The sequence below is a fragment of the Sus scrofa genome, chromosome 9, assembly GCF_054392235.1.
Source record: "Sus scrofa isolate SSC_HxYL_T2T_F1_AM1 chromosome 9, Sscrofa_HxYL_maternal_Yorkshire_Landrace_v2.0, whole genome shotgun sequence".
NCBI classification, from domain to species: domain Eukaryota; kingdom Metazoa; phylum Chordata; class Mammalia; order Artiodactyla; family Suidae; genus Sus; species Sus scrofa.
Genome location: NC_139391.1, coordinates 1,051,468 through 1,071,370, shown reverse-complemented (window position 1 = coordinate 1,071,370; position 19,903 = coordinate 1,051,468). Strand labels below are relative to the sequence as shown.

Below are 19,903 nucleotides of genomic sequence, written 5' to 3'. Positions count from 1 at the left end.
CTAGAGCCCTCAGTGCCTGCAGGACCTCCTGGCCCCCCCTGGACTCCTGGGCCCGCTTCCCCACTTGCTCTGGTGGCTCCTGCTGGGCCTTCCTAGGAAGCTGGGCCCGTCCCATCCCTCCCGCTCCCTGTGGCCGGGCTGTGCCAGGCCTGTTTGCTGTCACTCCCTCAGGAAGAATCCTGCCCCTCAAACACCGTTGAGGGCACAGAAGTTCCTGGACCATCCGTCTCCCCCCACCCCCACACACTGCTTTCCTGCCGTCACCTCTTCAGTCCCCACGAGCCCCGTGTCCTGCTCCCAGGCTCATCTGGAACCAGATTCTGTCCATTCAACCCCCCACCCCTCCAGTGTGCAGCCCTGCCCTGTGCCCGGCCCCGGGTGAGCGCTGCAGCCGGGGCGCAGACCCGCGCTCGGGACGCTCCCCGCCGAACAGGAGCGGGGTCCCTGGCGGAACAGAGGCTGCGCACGCTGACAGGGGCATGAGAACCGCCTCTGGGCTCCGCAAGCAGGTGCCTGTGGGCTTCAGCAGAAAGTCACCAGGCGGGCAAAAGAGCAAGGAGCCTTCTAGCAGACAGAGCGGCCTGTGAGCGCAGGGGGCCGGGGGCGCCGGGGGGCCTGGGACGAGGGAGACCCCGACTCTCAGCTCAGGCAACCCCCGCCCCCCCTCCTGACCACCAGCCCGGGTGCCCAAGTGGTCCTGGTCACCTGTTTCAGAAACAACCCGGCACAGGGGCACGTGAGCCTCGGGAGGGAAGACGGTGCCCGAGACCCCCCCCCCCAGCCAGAGAGAGGCCCCCTGATGCCGAGAGGCCCAGCCTCAGCACTAATCCTTCCGGAGGCAGGCCGGGGTGCCTCCTGGGAAAACCGGCTCGGTTCAATTCAAAGCGCCTTCCCAGCCATACCGCATGTCATAGATTCTAGAACCCTCCTGCACACAAGCCACATGGACTGGTGTCTCCGACAGAAACACACTGCAAGCCACAGGGGTGCCTTCTAAAGTTTCCAGTAGTTACACTGAAAAGATTAAACTAATTTAACAGTATGTTTTATTTAGCCCAGTGTTATTACTGAGTGTAGAGACCCCCAAACACTACCGTTTCAACACGCAGTCAACATGAAATCATGAGTGAGATTTTTTGTTGCTAATGAGCCTCAGAAGCCTGGCATGTGTTTTACACTGATGGCACATCTCCGTTGCGACCGGGCACATCCCAAGCGCGGCTCCTGACCCAGGCAGCACAGAGACAGCCCAGCGTTTTCCAGAGGAAGAAACTGGGAAGGAAGAGAGTGGATTTGCCACGGGCGAAATGTCTCCGAAATTCCTATCACCTCAGCGTGCCAGGAGGCGGGACTTTCGACCGGTGATGAGGATGACACGCAGTCACGCAGGTGGGGCCTCCGAGTGGGAGCGGTGTCCTCGTGGGAGTCCCTAAGCACCCGCTCCCCTCTCTGCCCACCGCCCCGTGAGACGTGGGCGGCCCGCCACCCCCAGCCCCACCGCGCAGGCGGCCCGGCCTTGGGCTTCCAGGCTCCAGACCTGTGAGGATCTAACCGCCCGTCTACGGTACCCTTTTACAGCTAAGGCAGACTTGCTCAAGGTCAAATGCAAATCAGGCATTGGGACGGGGTCCCCGGACTCCAGCTTCTGGCCCCTCCACTGTAGGACCCGGAGGCGCCCAGGGTCTGAGATACAAGAGCCGGGGCTGGGTTCGAGGCGGGGATCATGTGCTGGGGCCGCCCACCTCCCTGCACGTGGCCTTGAGCGGATCAGGAACTGCAGGAACGGCACGCAGCCAGGCCCTGCCAGGCCCTGCCCGATCGTGCCGCCACCGGCTGAGCAAGAGGCCAGAAGGAGGCTGTGCTGGCTGGGGGCGGCCTGCACCACAAGGAGCCTGCGGCTTGGCGGGCACAAGACAGCACAAGGAGGAGCGCACGGGATCCCGCGAAGCTCTGAAGACAGAGGTGGGAAAGGTGAAACATGACCTGGGCCTGCGAAGAAGCGCAGAAAATCTGCTCGGAGGCCTCTTTCTGCTGCTGGCAGCACCCGGCTCCCTAAAACCCGGGACCCCGCCGCCACCGACGACGGCTGAGCAGCCAGGTGGCACAGAGAGGCAGCCCGGCTCTGCCCACAGCTGCCAGACAGGCAACACCCAGCCTCAGAGGTGGCTGACACCGTGCCTCCTCGTGACACCCAGGGAGCCTGGCCCCGGCCTCCCCTGCCCCTCCGGCCCCCCGGCCCCCTTCGGCATGAACTGAGTCCGCCCGCGAACCGGGCTTGAACCGGAGAGACGGCCTGAGTCTGGCCTGCTCAAAGCCGGGCAGCCGCTGGGAGGTGGGAGCCTGCCGGCCTCGGGGCGAAGGCTGGGGGCGGCCGCGGGGCTTCGGGCTGCTCTCTGCAGGCAGGGCCGCCGCCTCTCCCCCCACCTGACGCCGAAGCCCCGGCGCCGGTAATGAGCATCTCGGCGCCTCGGCGGCTCAGAGGAGGCCTCCCGGCAGCCCGGCCTTGTTCTCATTGTCCTGCTCCAGCCCAGATGCACCAGGCCCAGGCCTCAATCACGATCAATGGGCCGAGGATGTGCTGAAGCGGCACTTTCATCTTTTCTCAAGGCCGGTGTTTGAACTTCTCCGAGCAAGCGGCCTTCCCAAACGGGCTTGTCTTCTAAGAAGGCGGCCAATCTCCTTTTCCCTGCTTCCTAAGCAGGCTGATCCCGAGAGTTATTGAGGCGCACAGAAAAAGAGACGTTCAAAGGCAAATCTAAATTACCGTCCTCTTCAAACTGGGGAAAAGTCTTATTAAGTCACCTGCGTGTGAATCCCGGCCTATTTCTGTCTGCAGACCCTTCTTCCTTTGTGCCAGATAAATGGACACATCTTATTGATTTTCTTTCAACCCGGATCACCTCCATCGCTGTGAATGTGGGCAGACAAATCCCGCTCCTTCCCGAGGAAAAATGGGGGTGGCTGCACCCTCCCCCCACCCCGCCTGCCTTCCCTCGGGACCCAGCACAGCGGCCTGGAGCAGCCCCGCGGGCCTGGGCTGGAGGACAACGCCAGGACCCCTTGAACCCACCTCCTCTGCCCTCGGCCTGGGCCTCCTGGGCCTCGGACCTCTGGTCGCCCACGACTCCCACCCCAGCCCTCGCCACTCTGCTCCCGCTGTCCCCCCTTGATCTTGCAGAACCGGCCACACACACCTCAGGGCCTTAGCACAGCTGCCCCCTTGCCGCCCTCGTCTCCACTTAAATGGCAGCTTCCTGCTGCAGAGGGCGTGGCTGCCTCCCTGTATCCATCTCCACCGGATTTCACCTTGTGGCCGTGCAGGTGGCAGCATCCCCTCCCCGGGACACCCCCAGCCTGCAGGAGGCCTGCCTGCTTCTCCCGGGGACCCTCCCAGTGAGGCCCACCAGTGAGTGCTGCAGTCTGGGCCGCCTGGCCACGCTTCCTGTGCATGCCCCGTTCTCCTTGCCTCGCTTTTGTTTTTCTTTTTAGGGCTGCGCCTGCAGCACCTCACGTTCCTGGACTAGGGGTGGCATCAGAGCTGCAGCTGCCGGCCTGCACCACAGCCACAGCAACGTGGGATCTGAGCTGCATCTGTGACCTATGCCACAGCTTGCGGGTAACTACGCAGGATCTTTAACCCGCTGAGAGAGGCCAGGGATCGAACCTGCATCCTCAGGAACACTGTGTCGGGTTCTCAACCCACTACGCCACAATGGGGCTCCTCCTTGCCTCACTCCGACTGAGGTGTTCTCCTCTCCCTAAGACCCCTGTGGTCCCTTCCTAACTGGCCTCGCTGACCCCAAGTCTCTGGGCTGGGAAGCGGGTTCCGGCGCCCAGCTGCCAATGATCTTTCTAAAGCATCTGGTCCCGCATCTCTCTGCGGAAACCTTCCACTGCCCCGGGGCCCAGTCTATGGTGCAAAATAGAAGCATGAACTCACCTTTGGGCTGGTGCACTTGCAGAGTCAGCCCCAAAAGGCAATGCCTCCTTCAACCCCTCAGGGCCCTGCCGTACTCACCAGGTCCTAGCACAGCGACACCCTGAAGTCCAGATACACCCTCAGGTCCTTCACGAGGCTCAAGGCACCCCCGCATGCCCACCCTGGTCCTTTCCTGCCTGTGGCCTACCAAACCCCACGGCCCCTGCACCTGGTCACACCAAACCCCACAGGCCCGTCCTTCCTGCTGTCCCGCCCTGCGTCTCTGCACATTCCTGGTACAGCCTGTCCCCTCCCTGGCCTGTCCCTTCCTGTCCCCTCGGCCTCACTCGGCTGTCACTTTCTCCAGGTAAGCCTCTGACCAGGGCCCCCGTGGGAGCAGCACACGCAGGCCCGTAAAGGAGGGGTCCCGCCGAGAACCCCGCATCTGCTTGCCAGAGAGACGCAGACACAGACAGATGGAGGCGGGGAGGCCCAGGACGTCTTTGGGGGAAAGAAGCTCATTTTCAAACGGGAGGCATAACGGCCGTGGGAAGACAAAAAAATTTCTCAAAATTAAACCAAAGGAGGGGCTGGGGGAGCGCGGGGCTCTCGGGGATTTATTAATATGCGCCTCGGAGCGGTTCTTCCTCCTACCATCCAGGTACTGGGGTAGCACCGACTTCCAAATTATATTTAATTGGACAATTATTCAAACTGAAAAACCTGCGCAGGAGAGGAAGGCGGTCCTTAATAAACACCTTGTCTCCTCAGCCCCAAACAGGCAAGTCGTTTACTGACCCAAGAGGCACGATTTTGTCTTCGGTAAATTTATTTTGAAGTAATTGCCGACTCCAGGAGTCACCATTCTTCAAAGGGAAACCTGGCTCCAGCGGCAGGATAATAAATTGTTCTCCGACCCGACCCGTGTGAAGCCTAATCCCCTTAGAAAGAGGTGTGCTTCGAAGGCCGACGGCCGCCCCATCCACAGCGCCGCCGCTCTGCCCTGGACTCCAGCAACCGCCAGCACCAGCTCAGACCTTCTCCGCAGGAGGGGCTGCGAGGGCTGGGCCACGGTCCGGTCCGGTCCGGTCCGCGCGCGCGCGCAGGACAGAGGGCTCACCCCTTCCCCGCTACCGGGCACCGCCTGGAGCCCAGCGCGGCCCGCTCCAGCCTCTGCTCCTGACCCCGCCCCGCCCCTCAGCCCCGCCCTCAGACCCGCCCCTCGCCCCGCCCCTCCGCCTTCAGTCCTCAGCTCCGCCCACCCCGGCCCCGCCCCGCCCCCTTCTCTGTGCTCAGCCCAGGGGGAGGGCGCCCAGGCCCGCGCGCACCCAGTTGAGCAGCTGAGGGCCTCGGGGAACCTGCTGTGATGAACAGGGGTGCGTCTGTGAATAGCTTGTCCACATGCAAATGAGCACCTCCGACAGCCTGGAAACTGGCGGGCTCGCGTGGCTTCTGCACACACAGTTGGCAGAAACTGCCTTTTCTTTTTCAGGAGCGCGATGGACGCCTTCTCTCCACTTGCAAGGGTTCCGACTTGGTTCCTTGAAGAACAAGGTCCCTTCGTTCACGGATAACTCGACGCCTCCAAACCCTGCTTGGCCTGACATGGTCTTTTTGTTCCCTGATGCATCCAAGTGCCCACAGCAGCGACTGCCAGGAGATGGGGTGCAAGACCTGTTGTCCGGGGAGCGGGAGGCCTGGAGAACCCAGGGCCCTCCACCGCCTCTCACAGCGGTCTTCAGAGCTCGGGCAAAGCGGAGCTCACAGGACACAGGGCTGGAAAGTCTCCAGTGTCGCCAGTGATCCCTCCCTCTTTTCCAGTCGGGAGAGCAAGCTCCGAGAGACTACGTATTTGGCCCAACAACAAAGCAGCTCAGAGGCAGAAGCCGGGCTGGGAGCTGGATCCTCAGTGGTCGGAGCGCAATCCCTCCTCGAGTCCGGGCTCTCTCCCAGGCATCAGCCTGGCCCCACCAGAAAGGAAACGCCATCAAAAGAGCCCTGGCCCTGAACAGGCCCCTTCTGGCTGCATACCTTCGATTAGCAATCAGGGAAACTGAGGCCCACGGAGCGGGGGCTCTCAGAGTGGGGGCCTTGCCCCACTTCACACCTTGAAGGGTTGTTTCCCCGACCCTCAGACATCCACATGCAGCCCAGACGTCAGGGCCAGGCACCCCATCGCCACCGCTGGTCCTCTTGGGCTCACCGGGCACAGCCCCTCTATGGAGCAAGGCCACTTTGTCAGAGACCAGGACCTCCGTGGAACAAGGAGGCTGCCTCTTTGGGTTCTAATTTCTGGGTCGTTCCACTGCTCCCAGCCCATCCCAGGCAGCATTCAGAGCACCTAAGGGGGCCACCCCGACACCACTCCCACGGCACCCCAAAACCTCTGGTCTTGCCCTGGGCTCCCAGACCAACCCCCCTGCCCCCCCATTCATATTCCCCCCCCGCCCCGGACCTCAGTGACTGTGGCCTCACCTTCCACTAACCTAAAAGGAGACAACCAACAGTTCAGCAATTACCACCTGAGGGCAGTGGCTGCAGCCTTGGGGGCATTTTGCCAGAGGAGACCAAGTTCCGGGAGAGGGTTTCCAGGGAGGGTTGGGGGGGGAAGCATCTGAGAGTGGGGCTAGGGACTGGGTCCTCGAATAACCCCTGCCCAGCTCCTGACCAACCATGTGGCTTCCCCAAGTCACACCACCGCTCAGAGACCGTTCCCTTGCCTGGAAAACGGCGCCTAAGCTGCTACACCGTCTGGTAACGAGCGCGAAGACTTACCTGTGCACCTGCTCTGTCCCAAAGCACGAGTCTAAGTGCCCTGCGGTACCCAGTCACCTGACCTGCTCTGCACGCCTGTGAGGTAGATATTACCTCTCCATTTCACAGATCAGGAAAACGAGACACAGAGAGGCAGCTTACTTGCCCAAGGTCACACAGCAAGGAGGCAGTCTTCCAATAGAGGGAAAAGACTCGACACGCTGTAAGCTCTCAATCAATATTATCAGCGCTATCATTAAGACCTGACTTCCTGTGTATCCGTCCAGAGAGCAGAATGAAGGCCGCAGCGAGGTCAAGGGCGCGAGTCGTCTGTTGGGGAAAGTAACGGAGCAGGGCGAGCACCGACCTGAGACTTCTCATGGGAGCACCGCGGCACACCCTCAGGCAAGCATCTGCAGCCAGGATTTGCCAAGAAGTATGCGGGGGGAAGGCCTGGGATTTACCCGACACACCATCACTCTCTATGGGCTCCGGGGCCCTGACAGAGCAGGGAGAAGGCCCAGCTGAGAGCTCACCCAGAGGAGTGATGGTGGCTGGGATACGGGCAATCCAGCCAGATCAGAGCCCCAGAGGCGATGCAGGGTCTTGGCCCTGCAGCTGGGGACCCCCAGCCAGGCACGGCTGGAGGCAGGGCAGCCCTCACTTGGAAAGGGAGGCCCAGAAGACACCGGTTTCCGCCATGCAAATCCCTGGTACAGGAGCTCTGGGGTGGCAGTTGTGGTGGCCGTGGCAACAGTGAAATCGTGGCCAGGATTTTGGCACAGCTGGCGGCCCCCGTGAGCACAAATCGTGTAAGATGCTTCTGGAAATTCTCCCCAAGCGCTTGGGAAAGGGAGGTCCACAGACACCTGGACTGGGTGGGGCCACAGCGACAGGTGTTCTGCTAAAAGGCTTGACACGTACAAGGAAGCACCTGCTCACTTCAGAGTCTTCCAAGAAATCCAGCAACCTGAAAGGAGAGTGAGCGCCCCGTCACGGGGAGTGTGCAAGAGGAAGCTAAGCCACCGTCTGCCAGGGTTGCTGAGGAGAGGTTCACGGGCCTGTGCAGAGGCGTGATGAGCCTTCCTGTCCCATCTCCGCTGTCTCGCTTTGCTTCCCCCTCTCTTCCCTCTCCCCTCACCTGCCCACGTCCCAGGCTGCTCTTCTCTCCCAGGGGCTCGCGGCTCAGGCAGGAGAGCCGCAGAGAGATGACAGCAACAGCGAGCTAGCACTTAGGACAGGGACCTGAGGGCTGCAGCTCTGCCGGTCCTGACCTGCACGTGGCCTCAGGGCAGGTGAGCCAGGTATTGTCATTTGGCAGATGGGGAAGCCACTTGAGGTGGGGGGCGGGCGCTGGGGGGGTGGGCAGATCTGAGTGGAGGAGGCTCAGCATCCCTACTAGGAAGTGGTGGTGCCAGGATCGGACCTGGTGGCCAGGGCCCAGGCCCTCACATTTAGCCCCATTCCTGGCTGCCGCCCACCCCACACAGTGCGCCGGGGGGTCCCGCATGGCTGGGCTGAGGCCGGGAGACGTGGCTGGAGCCCAGCTGAAGGAGGGGCCCTCAGGCATGTCCCCTTGGGGCGGAGAAGGCCCCGGCTGTGCTGGCTGGGCGGCCTCTACCTGTTGGATGAGCGGCGCGGTTCCCAGTCAGGGGGTCCGGGAGGAGTGGGGGTGGCTCTGCCTGCAGGAGGGAGGCCCACGGGGGCCTCGGCCACCACCTCGGAGGGCAGCAGAGCCGTGGCCGGGCACCCGCGTCTGCCTCCGCTGTGATTTCTGCCACCGTCTGCAGAAAAGCCCTCAGGGTAGACGGGCCCGGGGTTGGGGCTATGAAACGACAGCTGTGGAAGCCGATACTTCTCACTCTGCACCCAGGCAGGGAGGAATCCCCGGGACCAGAGCAGGGCAGGGCGCTGCCCAGAGGAGGGCCTATGCCCCGGACAAAGGGAGAAAGAGGGGCAGGGGGCAGGGCCTGGGCGCTGGGAAGCGCCCTTCCGATCCCCGTGCAGGGCGCACTTCCGTTCCGACTCCCGGGGCCTCTGTCCCTGCCTGGGCTGGGGGTGAGCCGCCTACCTGGGCGCCTCTATAATGCCCGCCCACAGCCCCTAACTCTCCCCTGCCCTGGACTCATTCCGGAACGTCCTTCCGCCCATGCCTTACCCGGTAACAACCTGTTCGTGGCTGTTCAGCACCCTGAGGGCAGCCGGGTCTCCTCTGCCACCTCGTCTGCTCTCCCTCCTTGGCCCTGTCACCTGGCGCCCTCACCACGCCCCCAAGGGCCATCTAATTATGGCCTCAAGTCTGCCCTCCGCTTCCTCCACGGGAAGCTGCATTCTTCTGGCAAAGCCCTGACCCGGGATTCGTTCCTCCTCCCTGAGCTTCCAGACAAGACGTCCAAACATGAGCCACCGTTTCCACTGCGCTTCCCGGGTGCCGGCACTATTGTGACAGCTCCACGCCACCGAGGCTCTTCGCCTGACCTGATTTACGAGGTAATCAACCCATCAGCCCCATTTCACAGATTAGAAGACTGAGCACAGATAGGTTAAGTAATGGGTCCAGGATCACGGAGCCAGTTAGGAGGGGAGCTGACATTCAAAGCTTGGCAGTCTGACTCCAGAGTCTTAACCATTGTTTTAAATTCATGGGTTTGGGTGTCAGTTACAGGTTTGGTTTCCTTCTAGGGAGTGAAGAGGGGGGCTTGGGTCTATGCCTACTTTACTGCGTAACCCTGTGCCTGAGAGTATGCTCAGCCCCGCAGTCAGGTTCTCGTCCCCAGCCCCAAAGCTAGGCTGCGTCTACGTCCCTAAGAGCAGGTCGTCCCGGGCCTGAGTTTTGAGTCTGCATCCCTCTGTCCCAGGTCCTGGCTTTTCCCAGCATTTCCCTCATGTCTCTGCAGCTACCTTACAAAAATCCTAGTTGGATCAGCACACGGCTCTTAGAAGAAAGAATCCCTCCACTGTCCTACCCCCACCCTCCACCGTGTTTAGGGAAGGGTGAGGTTGGAGCCCCAAGACAACAGGCATCTCCAGAGTTCCCTAAGAGGCCTTGCAAGGTCCAATTTAAAATCTATTATCCTGCTCTCGTCCAAATTCCAACCATTGACAATTCCAACCTTGCAATCTTAATCCCACGTAGAAAGTTCTGGCTAATATTAGTCATAAAACCACTATGTCTAAGGGTCACCATAAAACCCCTGGCAGGGAACACAGGCAAAACATTTTCGGACATAAACCATACAAGGTTTTCTTAGGGCAGTCTCCCGAGGCATTAGAAATAAAACCAATAATAAACAAATGGGACCTAATCAAACCTACAAGGTTTTACACGCAAAGGAAACCACCAACAACAAAAGAGGAAAACCTACAGACGAGGAGAAAATATTTGCAAACAATGCGCAGACAAGGCCTTCATTTCCAAAATATACAAACAGCTCAGACAACTCAGTAAGAAAAACCAAACAGCCCGATCAAAACATGGGCAGAAAATGTCCATCGACAGATGATTGGATTCGGAAGATATGGTATATATACACAATGGAATACTACTCAGCCATAAAAAGGAATGACATAATGCCATTTGCAGCAACATGGATGGAACCAGAGACTCTCATCCTGAGTGAAATGAGCCAGAAAGACAAAGACAAATACCATATGATATCACTTATAACTGGAATCTAACATCCAGCACAAATGAACATCTCCTCAGAAAAGAAAATCATGGACTTGGAGAAGAGACTTGTGGCTGCCTGATGGGAGGGGGAGGGAGTGGGAGGGATCGGGAGCTTGGGCTTATCAGACACAACCTAGAATAGATTTACAAGGAGATCCTGCTGAATAGCATTGAGAACTTTGTCTAGATACTCATGTTACAACAGAACAAAGGGTGGGGAAAAAAATGTAATTGTAATGTATACATGTAAGGATAACTTGATCTCCTTGCTGTACAGTGGGAAAATAAAAAAATTTAAAATAAAAAAAAAAAAAACATGGGCAGAAAAGCTAAATAGACAGTTCTCCAAAGAGGCCATACAGAAGGCAAACAGGCACATGAAAAGATGCCCAATACTGCGAATCACTGGAGAAATGCAAATGCAAACTACAGTGGGCCACCTCATGCTGGTCAGAATGGCCATCATTAAAAAGTCTACAAATAACAAACGCTGGCGAGAATTTGAGAAAAAGGAACCCGTCCACACTACTGGTGGGGATGTAAACTGGTGCAGCCCCTGCAGAAGACAGTATGGAGGTTTCTCCAAAAACTAAAACTAGAGTTGCCATATGATCCAGCAGTCCCACTCCTGGGCATCCATCTAGTGCAAAAAGAGAATGCACTCCAATGGTCATGGCAGCACTGGTCACAACAGCCAAGACATGGAAACAACCTAAATGTCCATCGAGAGATGAATGGATTCAGAAGATGTGGTACACATACACAATGGAATACTACGCAGTCATTAAAAATAATGAAAGAATGCCACTGTCAGCAACATAGATGCAACTAGAGACTCATACTAAGTGAAGTAAGTCAGAAAAATTATACCTTATAATTCATATGTGGAATATAAAATATGACACAAATGAACTTATTTACAAAACAGAAACAGACTCACAGACTTCAAAAACAAACTATGGTTACCGAAGGGGAAAAGGGTTGAAGGAGGACTAAATTAGGATTAGCAGAGGCAAACTATTTTGTAGAAGGTATGCAAGGTCCCACTGCCTAGCACAGGGAACTACATGCAGTGTCATATAATGATCCATAATGGCAAAGAATCTATGCATATGTACATAGCTCCGAATCACTCTGCCGCACACCAGAAACTAACATTGTAAATCCACTATAGTTGAATTAAAAAAACCTTGTAAAACCCATGATGTCTATATCAGCTCTATGAAAGGCCAGCAGCTCTTATGCAGACAGAAGATAACGTGCCAAGGGCCTGGCAGAGAGAAGATGCCGTTCAACTGTTCTCCCCCTTCCCTCCTTCCTTCCACAGGTATGTGCTGAACACCTGCTGTGGGTCAGGCCCTGTGCCGGCTGCTGGGGGAAGCTCTGAAAGACAACACTGGTCTTCACGGAGCAGCACGCATCCACGGCACGAGGCTTGAGAGCGCAAGCAGCAGGAGGCCCGGGAGACGAGGACACGGTCCCCACCTGGAGACCTGGATGGGCCTGTGAGTGTGTGCGTGTGTGTGTGTATGTGTGTGTGTGAGATGGGCAGGGAGGGCCCGTGGGTCAGGCGGAGCAGCCTGGACTCCACCACGGAGCTGAAGGGAGCACGATGGTGAGCCGTGAGCTCAGCAGGGCCCTTCTGGTGGACGCGGCAGGGATACGCCTGCACCGCGGGCTAAGGAGAAGGACGATGACGGCTGCCTCTCCTAGGAAAGGGGCAGCGGGGTCCAGGATGCAGGACGCTTCCACAGTGGTTGGGGGGTTACGGTTAATTACAGCGTCTCGTTACGGAGGGACAACCGTGTGCCAGGAGTCGGACCTTTGTGCTCTCTGCCTGCTACTCCATCCGCACAGACCCGCTTCCACCGAGGTGCAGTCAGCCACAGCCCGGCAGGCGCAGACGGCGCCAGGCTGAGCACCGCGAGAAGAGTCAGGGCTGTTTCGGGGTGTGCGCGCGGTTAGGGAGTGGAGGGTATCGGGCTGGGAACAGCGGGGACAGTTCCCACCCCAGGACGGACAGGAGGGGGCAAGGGAGCAGCTCCTGCGACCCAGAGAGAGGAGAGCTGTGGGGCTGCCGCCTAGGAGGTGGGGAGCTGCAGCCGGGGACACAGTGAGCCCGCGGTGACCCTGCAGGAAGGGGAACGAGGACAAGGGCAACAACCGCCTGAAGGCAGAGCTGGGCAGGGTGGCAGAGGACAGGCCTGGAGGGCCCCGCCCCTGGGCAAGGCCAGGGGGCTTGGGACCGAGTGGGAGGGGGAGGAGGAGAGGGAGGGAGGGAGGAGGGGGGAGAGGGAGGAGGGGGGGGGGCCGTGTTGGGGGAGGGGAGGGAAGGAGGAGTTGACCTCAAGGGTGGCCTGGGTTTCCGCTGGGCCGGTGGCAGAGGGTGGTGTGCTGCGCTGGGTCGCCAGCAGGGAGGGCAGGGGTGGCTCCCCCTGAGGAGAGGTCTCGCCCGCTCTCCTTATTTCTAAAGCAGGACTTGGCAGCCGCAGGAAACGGCCTTCTCTCCATCCTTCTCGCTGCCTGAGCCGTGTCCTCCCCAGGCAGGGACAGGAGGCGTCTGGGGACAGGAACGGAGGGGAGGCCCGGGCTCTGGGTCAGACGGAGCTGAGCTGGGCAGGTGCAAAACCACCGAGGTCCCTCCCTGGAGACGCGCCAGGGCCTGGACCTGCATCCGCCGCAGCTCAGCTCAGCTCGCTCGGTGCCTGGGTTCCCACCGGTGCCGGGAAAGGCGTCGGCAGAGCTTTTAACTCATCCGTTAAAGAGAGCGCAGCCTTTTCTAGTTTAAAGCGTGTCTTTCAGGTCAACTTCACACCTTTTGCATAAACGCTCCGTCTGTCAACACCCCAGCCCTGAGCACAACTTCCTCCTTCCTTCAGCACGTCTTCTTTCTACCCCTTCTTCCAACGGTGGCAGCTGACCACCAGGGGCAGCTGGCCCCTTGCGTGGGGCACAGCCTGCCCGTGGGTTCTCACGGGTCTCAGCTCCAGTGGCCACTGAGGTGCTGAGTCCTTGAGGCCTGTGCTGGCTTCTGCTTGTGAAGCCTGTATCAGCCGGTAGAAGTTAGGTTCTGCTGTGACAACCAACAGTCCCCAAATCTCAGGGACCTACAGTGAAGGTTTACTTCTCACCATGTTACATGTCCAAGTTAGCCACAGGCTCTGATCCACATCGTCACTGTCCTCCTGCCAGGACCCAGGCGGGCGGAGCGGCCAGCATCCAGGATGTCATGAATGACACAGCAGGAGTGGATAAAGAAGATGTGGTACATATATACAAGGGAATATTACTCAGCCATAAAAAAGAAGGAGACCATGCCACGTGCGGCAACATGGATGGACCTAGAGATTCTCACACTGAGTGAAGTCAGTCCTTGGCCATTTCTAAGCTGCTGCCTCGCTGGTGCCTTTCCCGCGTGACCCCCACGGGGCTCAGATCCTCACGGAGGAGCTGAGAGGAGAGGAGACACCCCTCACTGGGAGACCCCAGGCCCCTCCGACCCTTTGCAGCTCTTCCCGCTGGCCGCTCAGCGGTACCCAGCCGCCGGCCTGCTCCCTCTGCCTGCCCTCCGAGAAGAGCTTCCTCGCGTCTCACCCCATCCTCCTTCTGCGGCGGCGGAGAGGAAACCTCGGAGACCTGAGTCCACCAGGCTTGACTCCGTTGTGTAAACGGAGCCTTAGGAACTTAGAACACCTTTTCTCGCAGTCAGGCCTGGCTTGCGATGTGCCCGTGTCTCTGCAGACAGTTCCCTTGGGGGGTCTGCTCGTGGCAGCTCTGCTCCAACAGCCCTGCGCCTCCCTTTTATGGGGCGTCTCTGGCTGAATGGAGGTTTTTTTGGGGGGGCACTCAAGCAATTGAAGGGGAAAAAACCCCACGTGACTCCATTTAAAAACCATCGTCCCTTTACCTCTGTGGGGCTCTTTTGGCCGCCACGTGGTACATGGGGTTCCTGGGCCGGAGATCAGATCCAAGCCACTGTTATGAACTAAGCCGCAGCTGCAGCAACACCAGGACCCCGAGCCCACTGTGCTGGGCATCCTTTTATTTTTTATTTTTTGCTTTTTAGGGCCGTGCCTGCGGCTAGGGGTGGAACCAGAGCTGTAGTTGCCGGCCTACACCACAGCCACAGCAACGCTGGATCCTTAACCCAGTGAGCGGGGACAGGGATCAAACCAGAGTCCTCATGGTTGCTCGTCAGGCTCATTACCGCCGAGCCACAATGGGAGCTCCCTTCACCCCCGCCTTCGGGCATCCTTTTAGATGCTGGGTCAGATGTGTGACCATGAGTCACCTAAGCTGGCAACTTCAGCGTCCCTGATAAAGCCGGGGGGTGGGGTCCAGGCTGGTCCCCAGCAGAGAGAAGCCCTCAGGAATCTCCTTGCTGACGCCCCCTGCTGGTCAAGCCTGCTGGTCACGTCCACTCCCGTCCACTTCTACTCGTGACCCCGGGCACCGGCGAGGACTCTGCCAAGCCTCGTTTTCCTCACCCCCGGGGACGGTTACAGCCTCTAGCTCCTAGGGTTGTGGCAGTAAATGACACGAAGCCCTTCACCAGTGCCCGGGACCGTATAAACGCGGTGCTGCGGTATGAGCAGCCGTCGGCACTGCCCTCCGGAGAGCGCTCCGGGCTCGGAGGGGCCGCGTCCCGAGGCTGGGTGTGCCCAGTGGGGAGTGTGCTGCTCCTGCTTCACCCCACGCCGGCCCCTCGAGGCCACGCCTGGCCTCACGCGCTGGCCCCACGCCGAGGACCGCTGCAGCCGCCCTGGACCTGCTCCGCCGGGTCCCCCCACGACCTGGGCTTGGGAGCTCCGGCCGCCTCACACGTGGGTCCTGGGAGGAGAGCGGGTGTGCGGAGGTGCCGCGGCACGAGTCGGGGGTCTCCAGGGAGGCAGAACCAACGGCACGGGTGGGGGTAGGCAGGAGGCTTATTCCGGGAACTGGCTCCCGCGGTTGTGGCGGTGAGGCTCCGTGATGTGCCTTCTGCGAGCAGGAGAACCAGGCAAGTGGCAGGGGCTTCAGCCTGAGTCCCCGGGCCCAGGACCCAGACGTCCGAGGGCGGGAGAAGACGGATGGCCTGGCGCAGGCCGGAGGGCGAACGAGGCCTCCCTCTGCCTTTCAGGCCCTCGGGGGGTTGGGAGGATGCCCAGCCCACCAGCCGGGACAACCTCTTTCTGCAGCCGACCCCTTCAAGCGCCCTCCTCTCTGGAACCAGCTGTCTGGGCGTCCCTTAGCCCAGTCACGTTGATGCATCCAATCGCAGGGCACACAGGACTGGGCCAGTGACCAGCAGGGGCTGTGACAGGAGCCCGGCTCCCTTGCTCCCCGTCAGGGCAGCTCGGGCGAGTTTTTCGCACCAGAGTCCCCACGCACAGGGACAGTCCCCGCTCTGCAGCACGGAGCCTGAAGCACCCACCCTCTTTCAGACGCCAGCCTGGCGCTCCCTCCTGGTCCTCTGCCGTCTCCTCTTTACAAGCTTGTCTTGGGAGCACCTCCTTCCTGAACCAGGATTTCTCATCTCAGGGTTCGCCACTGAGGCCACACCAGAGCCCCCCGGGCCCCGCAGAGGGTTCGCAGGCGCAGCTAAGGCGCAGCGCGTCGGCTCTTACTGAGCACCTGCTGTGCGCGTGGCCCTTCGCAGGCTTGTTTGGCTGAACTGCTGGCCAGGCATGTTATGATTCCCATGTTACAGACGGGGAAACTGAGGCTTAGAGCAGTCACGTGACTCGCTAAAGGCCATCCAGCCTTACGTGGTGGAGCAGGATTTGGATCCAAGACTGCGGGACCCTACAGAAATAAACCCGCACACCGATGCGCAATGATCTTCCGCAAAGGAGGCGAGAACATACAACAGACAAAAGACAGTCTCTTCAGCAAGCGGTGCTGGGAAAGCCGGGCAGCCGCATGTAAATCACACCCTCCCATCACACCCAAAAATAAACTCGAAATGGCTTAGAGACTTACATGTAAGGTATGACTCCATAAAACTCCTGGAAGGAAACACAGGCAAAACATTTTCGGACATAAACCATACAAGGTTTTCTTAGGGCAGTCTCCTGAGGCATTAGAAATAAAACCAAAAATAAACAAATGGGACCTAATCAAACCTACAAGGTTTTACACGCAAAGGAAACCACCAACAACAAAAGAGGAAAACCTACAGACGAGGAGAAAATATTTGCAAACGATGCGCAGACAAGGCCTTCATTTCCAAAATATGCAAACAGCTCAGACAACTTAATCAAAAAATGGGCAGAAAAGCTAAATAGACAGTTCTCCAAAGAGGCCATACAGAAGGCAAACAGGCACATGAAAAGATGCCCAATATTGCTAATTATCAGAGAAATGTAAATCAAAACTACAAGGGGCCACCTCATGCTGGTCAGAATGGCCATCATTAAAAAGTCTACAACTAACAGATGCTGGCGAGGTTTTGGAGAAGAGGGAACTCTCCTACCCTGCTGGTGGGAATGTAAATTGGTAGAACCACTATGGAAAACAGCACGGAGATTTCTCCAAAAAACTATAAAATAGAGTTGTCATATGATCCAGCCACCCAACTCCTGGGTATCTATCTGGAGAAAACTCTAATTCAAAAAGACACATGCACCCCTACGTTCATAATGGCAGTATTTATAACAGGCAAGACATGGAAGCAACCCAAGTGTCCATTGACAGATGAATGGAGAAAGATATGGTGCATATACACAATGGAATACTACTCAGTCATGAAAAAGAATGAAATAATGCCATTTGCAGCAACATGGATGGACTAGAAATTGTCATACGAAGTGAAGTAAGTCAGAAAAATAAATACAAATACCACATGATATCATTCACATGTGGAATCTAAAATACGACGCAAATCAAAATATGTATGAAACAGAAACAGACTCACAGACACAGAGAACAGACTTGGACCCACGGGCGAGGAGGGGTGAGGGAGGAGAGGATTCAGAGTTTAGGGATGAGCAGAGGCAAACTGCTACAGAGCAGGTGGATAAACAACGAGGTCCGATTGCATAGCACAGGGAACCATGTTCAATATCCTACGATAAACCGTATTGGAAAAGAATGTGAAAAAGAAAAAATATGCATATGTGTATATATATATTGAGACATACATATCTGAATCACTTTGCTGTACAGCAGAAATAGACACCACACTGCAGATCAGCTACACTTCAACACAATTTTTTTTAAAAGATGGGACACCGTAGCCGCCCTCCCGACACCCCATCCCAGGATGCAGAACAGGTGAACACGCCCCGGATTCCCAGAGCAGGAGGTAAGGTAGCCTGAGGGAGAAACCAGACCCTCTCTGGAGTAATTATGGAAAAGCAGAACGCAAAGAGCTCAAGCGGGGATCTGGGTGGAGAGACAGAGCCCAGGCAGCACCAGGCACTGCGGAGGGCAGGGCCGGGCTCCCTCCCCCGCCTCACCCTGACACACAGCAGGGAGGCTCCGGGTCGCAGTTCGTGTCTCGTCATCTCATCATTCCCTTGCGGGTCCCTGGTCACAGCCACCTTGTCTTGCACTAGAACACCCCCAGCACGGCTCCAGCTTCCAGGGAGGAGGGGACAGGCCTGGATGGGTCACCCAGGGCGGGGGGTCTGCTCAGAGAGGGTCCTGGGTGGAGCCTGGAGACGCAACCCCCACAGGACGGGTCTGGATCTGAGTTGGAGGAGGGACTGCTCGGATCCAGCCCCTGACGAAGGCGCCGGGGAACGAGCACGGACCTCGGCTGGACTGTGAGGGTCAGGAGGGGAGGCAGGAGTGGCCCACAGCCGGGACCTGTCACAGAGCAGCTTCTGCCTGAGACCCAGGAGGCTGCAGGAGGGGCTGTAGGTCAAGGGCAGCAAAGCTCCCCTTCCTAGAGGTGGGGCCAAGCTTCCCCGTGAGCTGGGACTGGGCTCGCAGCCAACGGCAGGTGCGGGCAGGCGCTGAGGCTGTGGGCAGGGAGGAGAAAGGCCAGGAACACTGTCCTTTGAGATGGCACCACACTTCCCACACTGGCCGCACGGCAGTGACGAGGGACCTTCGGTTTCAGGGCTTCCACAGGGTCCCCGGCCTGTGACAGCCCTGGTCTCAGAAAATGGTTGGGGCGGGACACGCCCTGGGACAGTGGAAAGAGAGTGGGGACACTGGAAACAAGGGGAGCAAGCTTCTGGGTGTCCCCGAGGGGGGGCTGGAGTGGACCTTGGGGATGACCTGCCCGACCTTGTCCTCTGGGCCCCCAGAGAGTACCCCCCAAATGAGGAAATCGCACCCCCAACACATACACAATCCGACTGTAACCTCACCACCAAAATCCTTTTCCCCAAAACCAAGCTCCAGTTCTGTCCCCTAACCTGACCCCTCCCAGAAGCTCCCCCGACAGCCTCCCCGACCCCCAACCTGAATCCAGCCGTCTCTCATCCCAACGGAGCCCAGACCCAGCTGCACCCTCGCTCTGTCCCGACCTCGACCATCCTTTGCGAGCCTGGAGCCTGGGAACCTGTCCTGACAGCTCCGCACTCATCCGGGCTCACAGCTTCCTCGGTTCAGAAGGACAGGGCTGGGCACCTGGCGGCTGCCAGCCTCCGCGGACCCTGCCCCGAGGACCGCAGGGGACCTGAGAGTGACCAGAGCTCTGAATGGCTCTGGCCGACCCTGCATGTGATGCATGAGCCCTGGCATCACCCGGGACCCCAGGAGGAGTCTCTAAATCCCTGTCACCGCAACATCCCTTCTAAAGCACAGGACGCTGCCTCTGTCCCCCAACGCCACAGGACTGTCCCTGCCCCGGAGGCCTTCCTTGGGGCCGGGACCCAGAAGGGACAGCCTGGCTGTGATCACTTTCCAGACACCAGCAGGCACGCCGTGTCGACAGCCACGTCCCGCTGGCCTCCTGGACAGACGCCACCCCAGGGCCCCTCTGGCCAGGCCCAGCTCTCCCGGCATGTCGGAGGCTTTCATGCCACCCACCATCACCTGGGAGCCTGAAGGAGGCAGGTGGGGCACAGACCATGGGTGTCCTTGACAGGCTGGGCCTCCAGCCCTCTGGCAGTGACGGAAATCCTATCCTCAGATGTGCTCAGGAGCCTGTCCACGCAGGCAGCATGGACACCAGCAGGGCCTGCTGTGACCTATGTCCCATCGCCTCCACCATCTGCAATTGTTCCAAGAGACCGACTATGAGCTTCCTCTCCTGCTGTCACAGGACTCCGCAGGCAGCGGGTTCGTGGCCGCATGACCCCCTGTAAAGCTGGGCGCCGGTGTGGGGGAAGGTGGCTCAGGAAGGTGCCCATGGGTCCCAGGGAGGAGGGATGCTGTGGCAGAGCCCGCAGGACCGCCTGGGAACTGGAGAGGCTGATGGCACGGCCCACCCAAAAGACAGGCGTTAACCACAGAGCGCTAGGGTCTTGGCCCAGCCCAGAGGCAGAACCTGCCAGAAGGAGACGGGGCAACACTTCCAGGCCTCAGCCAGGTTGTCCAGCGGTGCAGCCCCCAGGGGCACGGTGGGCGTTAGAAGGCCCACAGCCTCGGGACAGGCTCCCATTGGGCCCTGTGCCAGGAGGGAC

General features: G+C 58.8%; 2 protein-coding genes across 3 annotated transcripts in view; one reads left to right on the top strand and one right to left on the bottom strand.

Moving 5' to 3' along the window:
- The window catches only part of LMO1 (LIM domain only 1), a 137,738-nt gene that overhangs the window by 96,252 nt on the left and 21,583 nt on the right, over positions 1–19,903 (bottom strand). The window lies entirely within an intron of this gene.
- Positions 5,214–17,431, top strand: LOC146399646 (uncharacterized). Of its 2 annotated transcripts, XR_014814501.1 has the most exons (4): positions 5,214–7,968; positions 8,547–9,163; positions 11,671–11,848; positions 13,536–17,431. XR_014814501.1 is itself a non-coding variant. In XM_084974970.1 (3 exons), the coding sequence occupies exons 2-3, from the start codon at positions 8,501–8,503 to the stop codon at positions 11,728–11,730; spliced, it is 723 nt and encodes a 240-aa protein (XP_084831096.1). In that variant the 5' UTR covers positions 5,218–5,295; positions 5,412–8,500; the 3' UTR covers positions 11,731–12,142. The 2 variants fall into 2 exon arrangements, 1 of the variants encoding a protein (XP_084831096.1); XM_084974970.1 differs by lacking the exon at positions 13,536–17,431 and having other exon boundaries at positions 5,218–5,295; positions 5,412–9,163; positions 11,671–12,142.

Bases quoted from the DNA above. Each gene is read 5' to 3' on its own strand.
- LOC146399646 (XM_084974970.1), top strand. From the start codon at position 8,501: ATGAAACGACAGCTGTGGAAGCCGATACTTCTCACTCTGCACCCAGGC. The intron at 9,164-11,670 runs GTAATCAACCCA...TTCCTTCCACAG, and splicing joins CGCCTGACCTGATTTACGAG to GTATGTGCTGAACACCTGCT.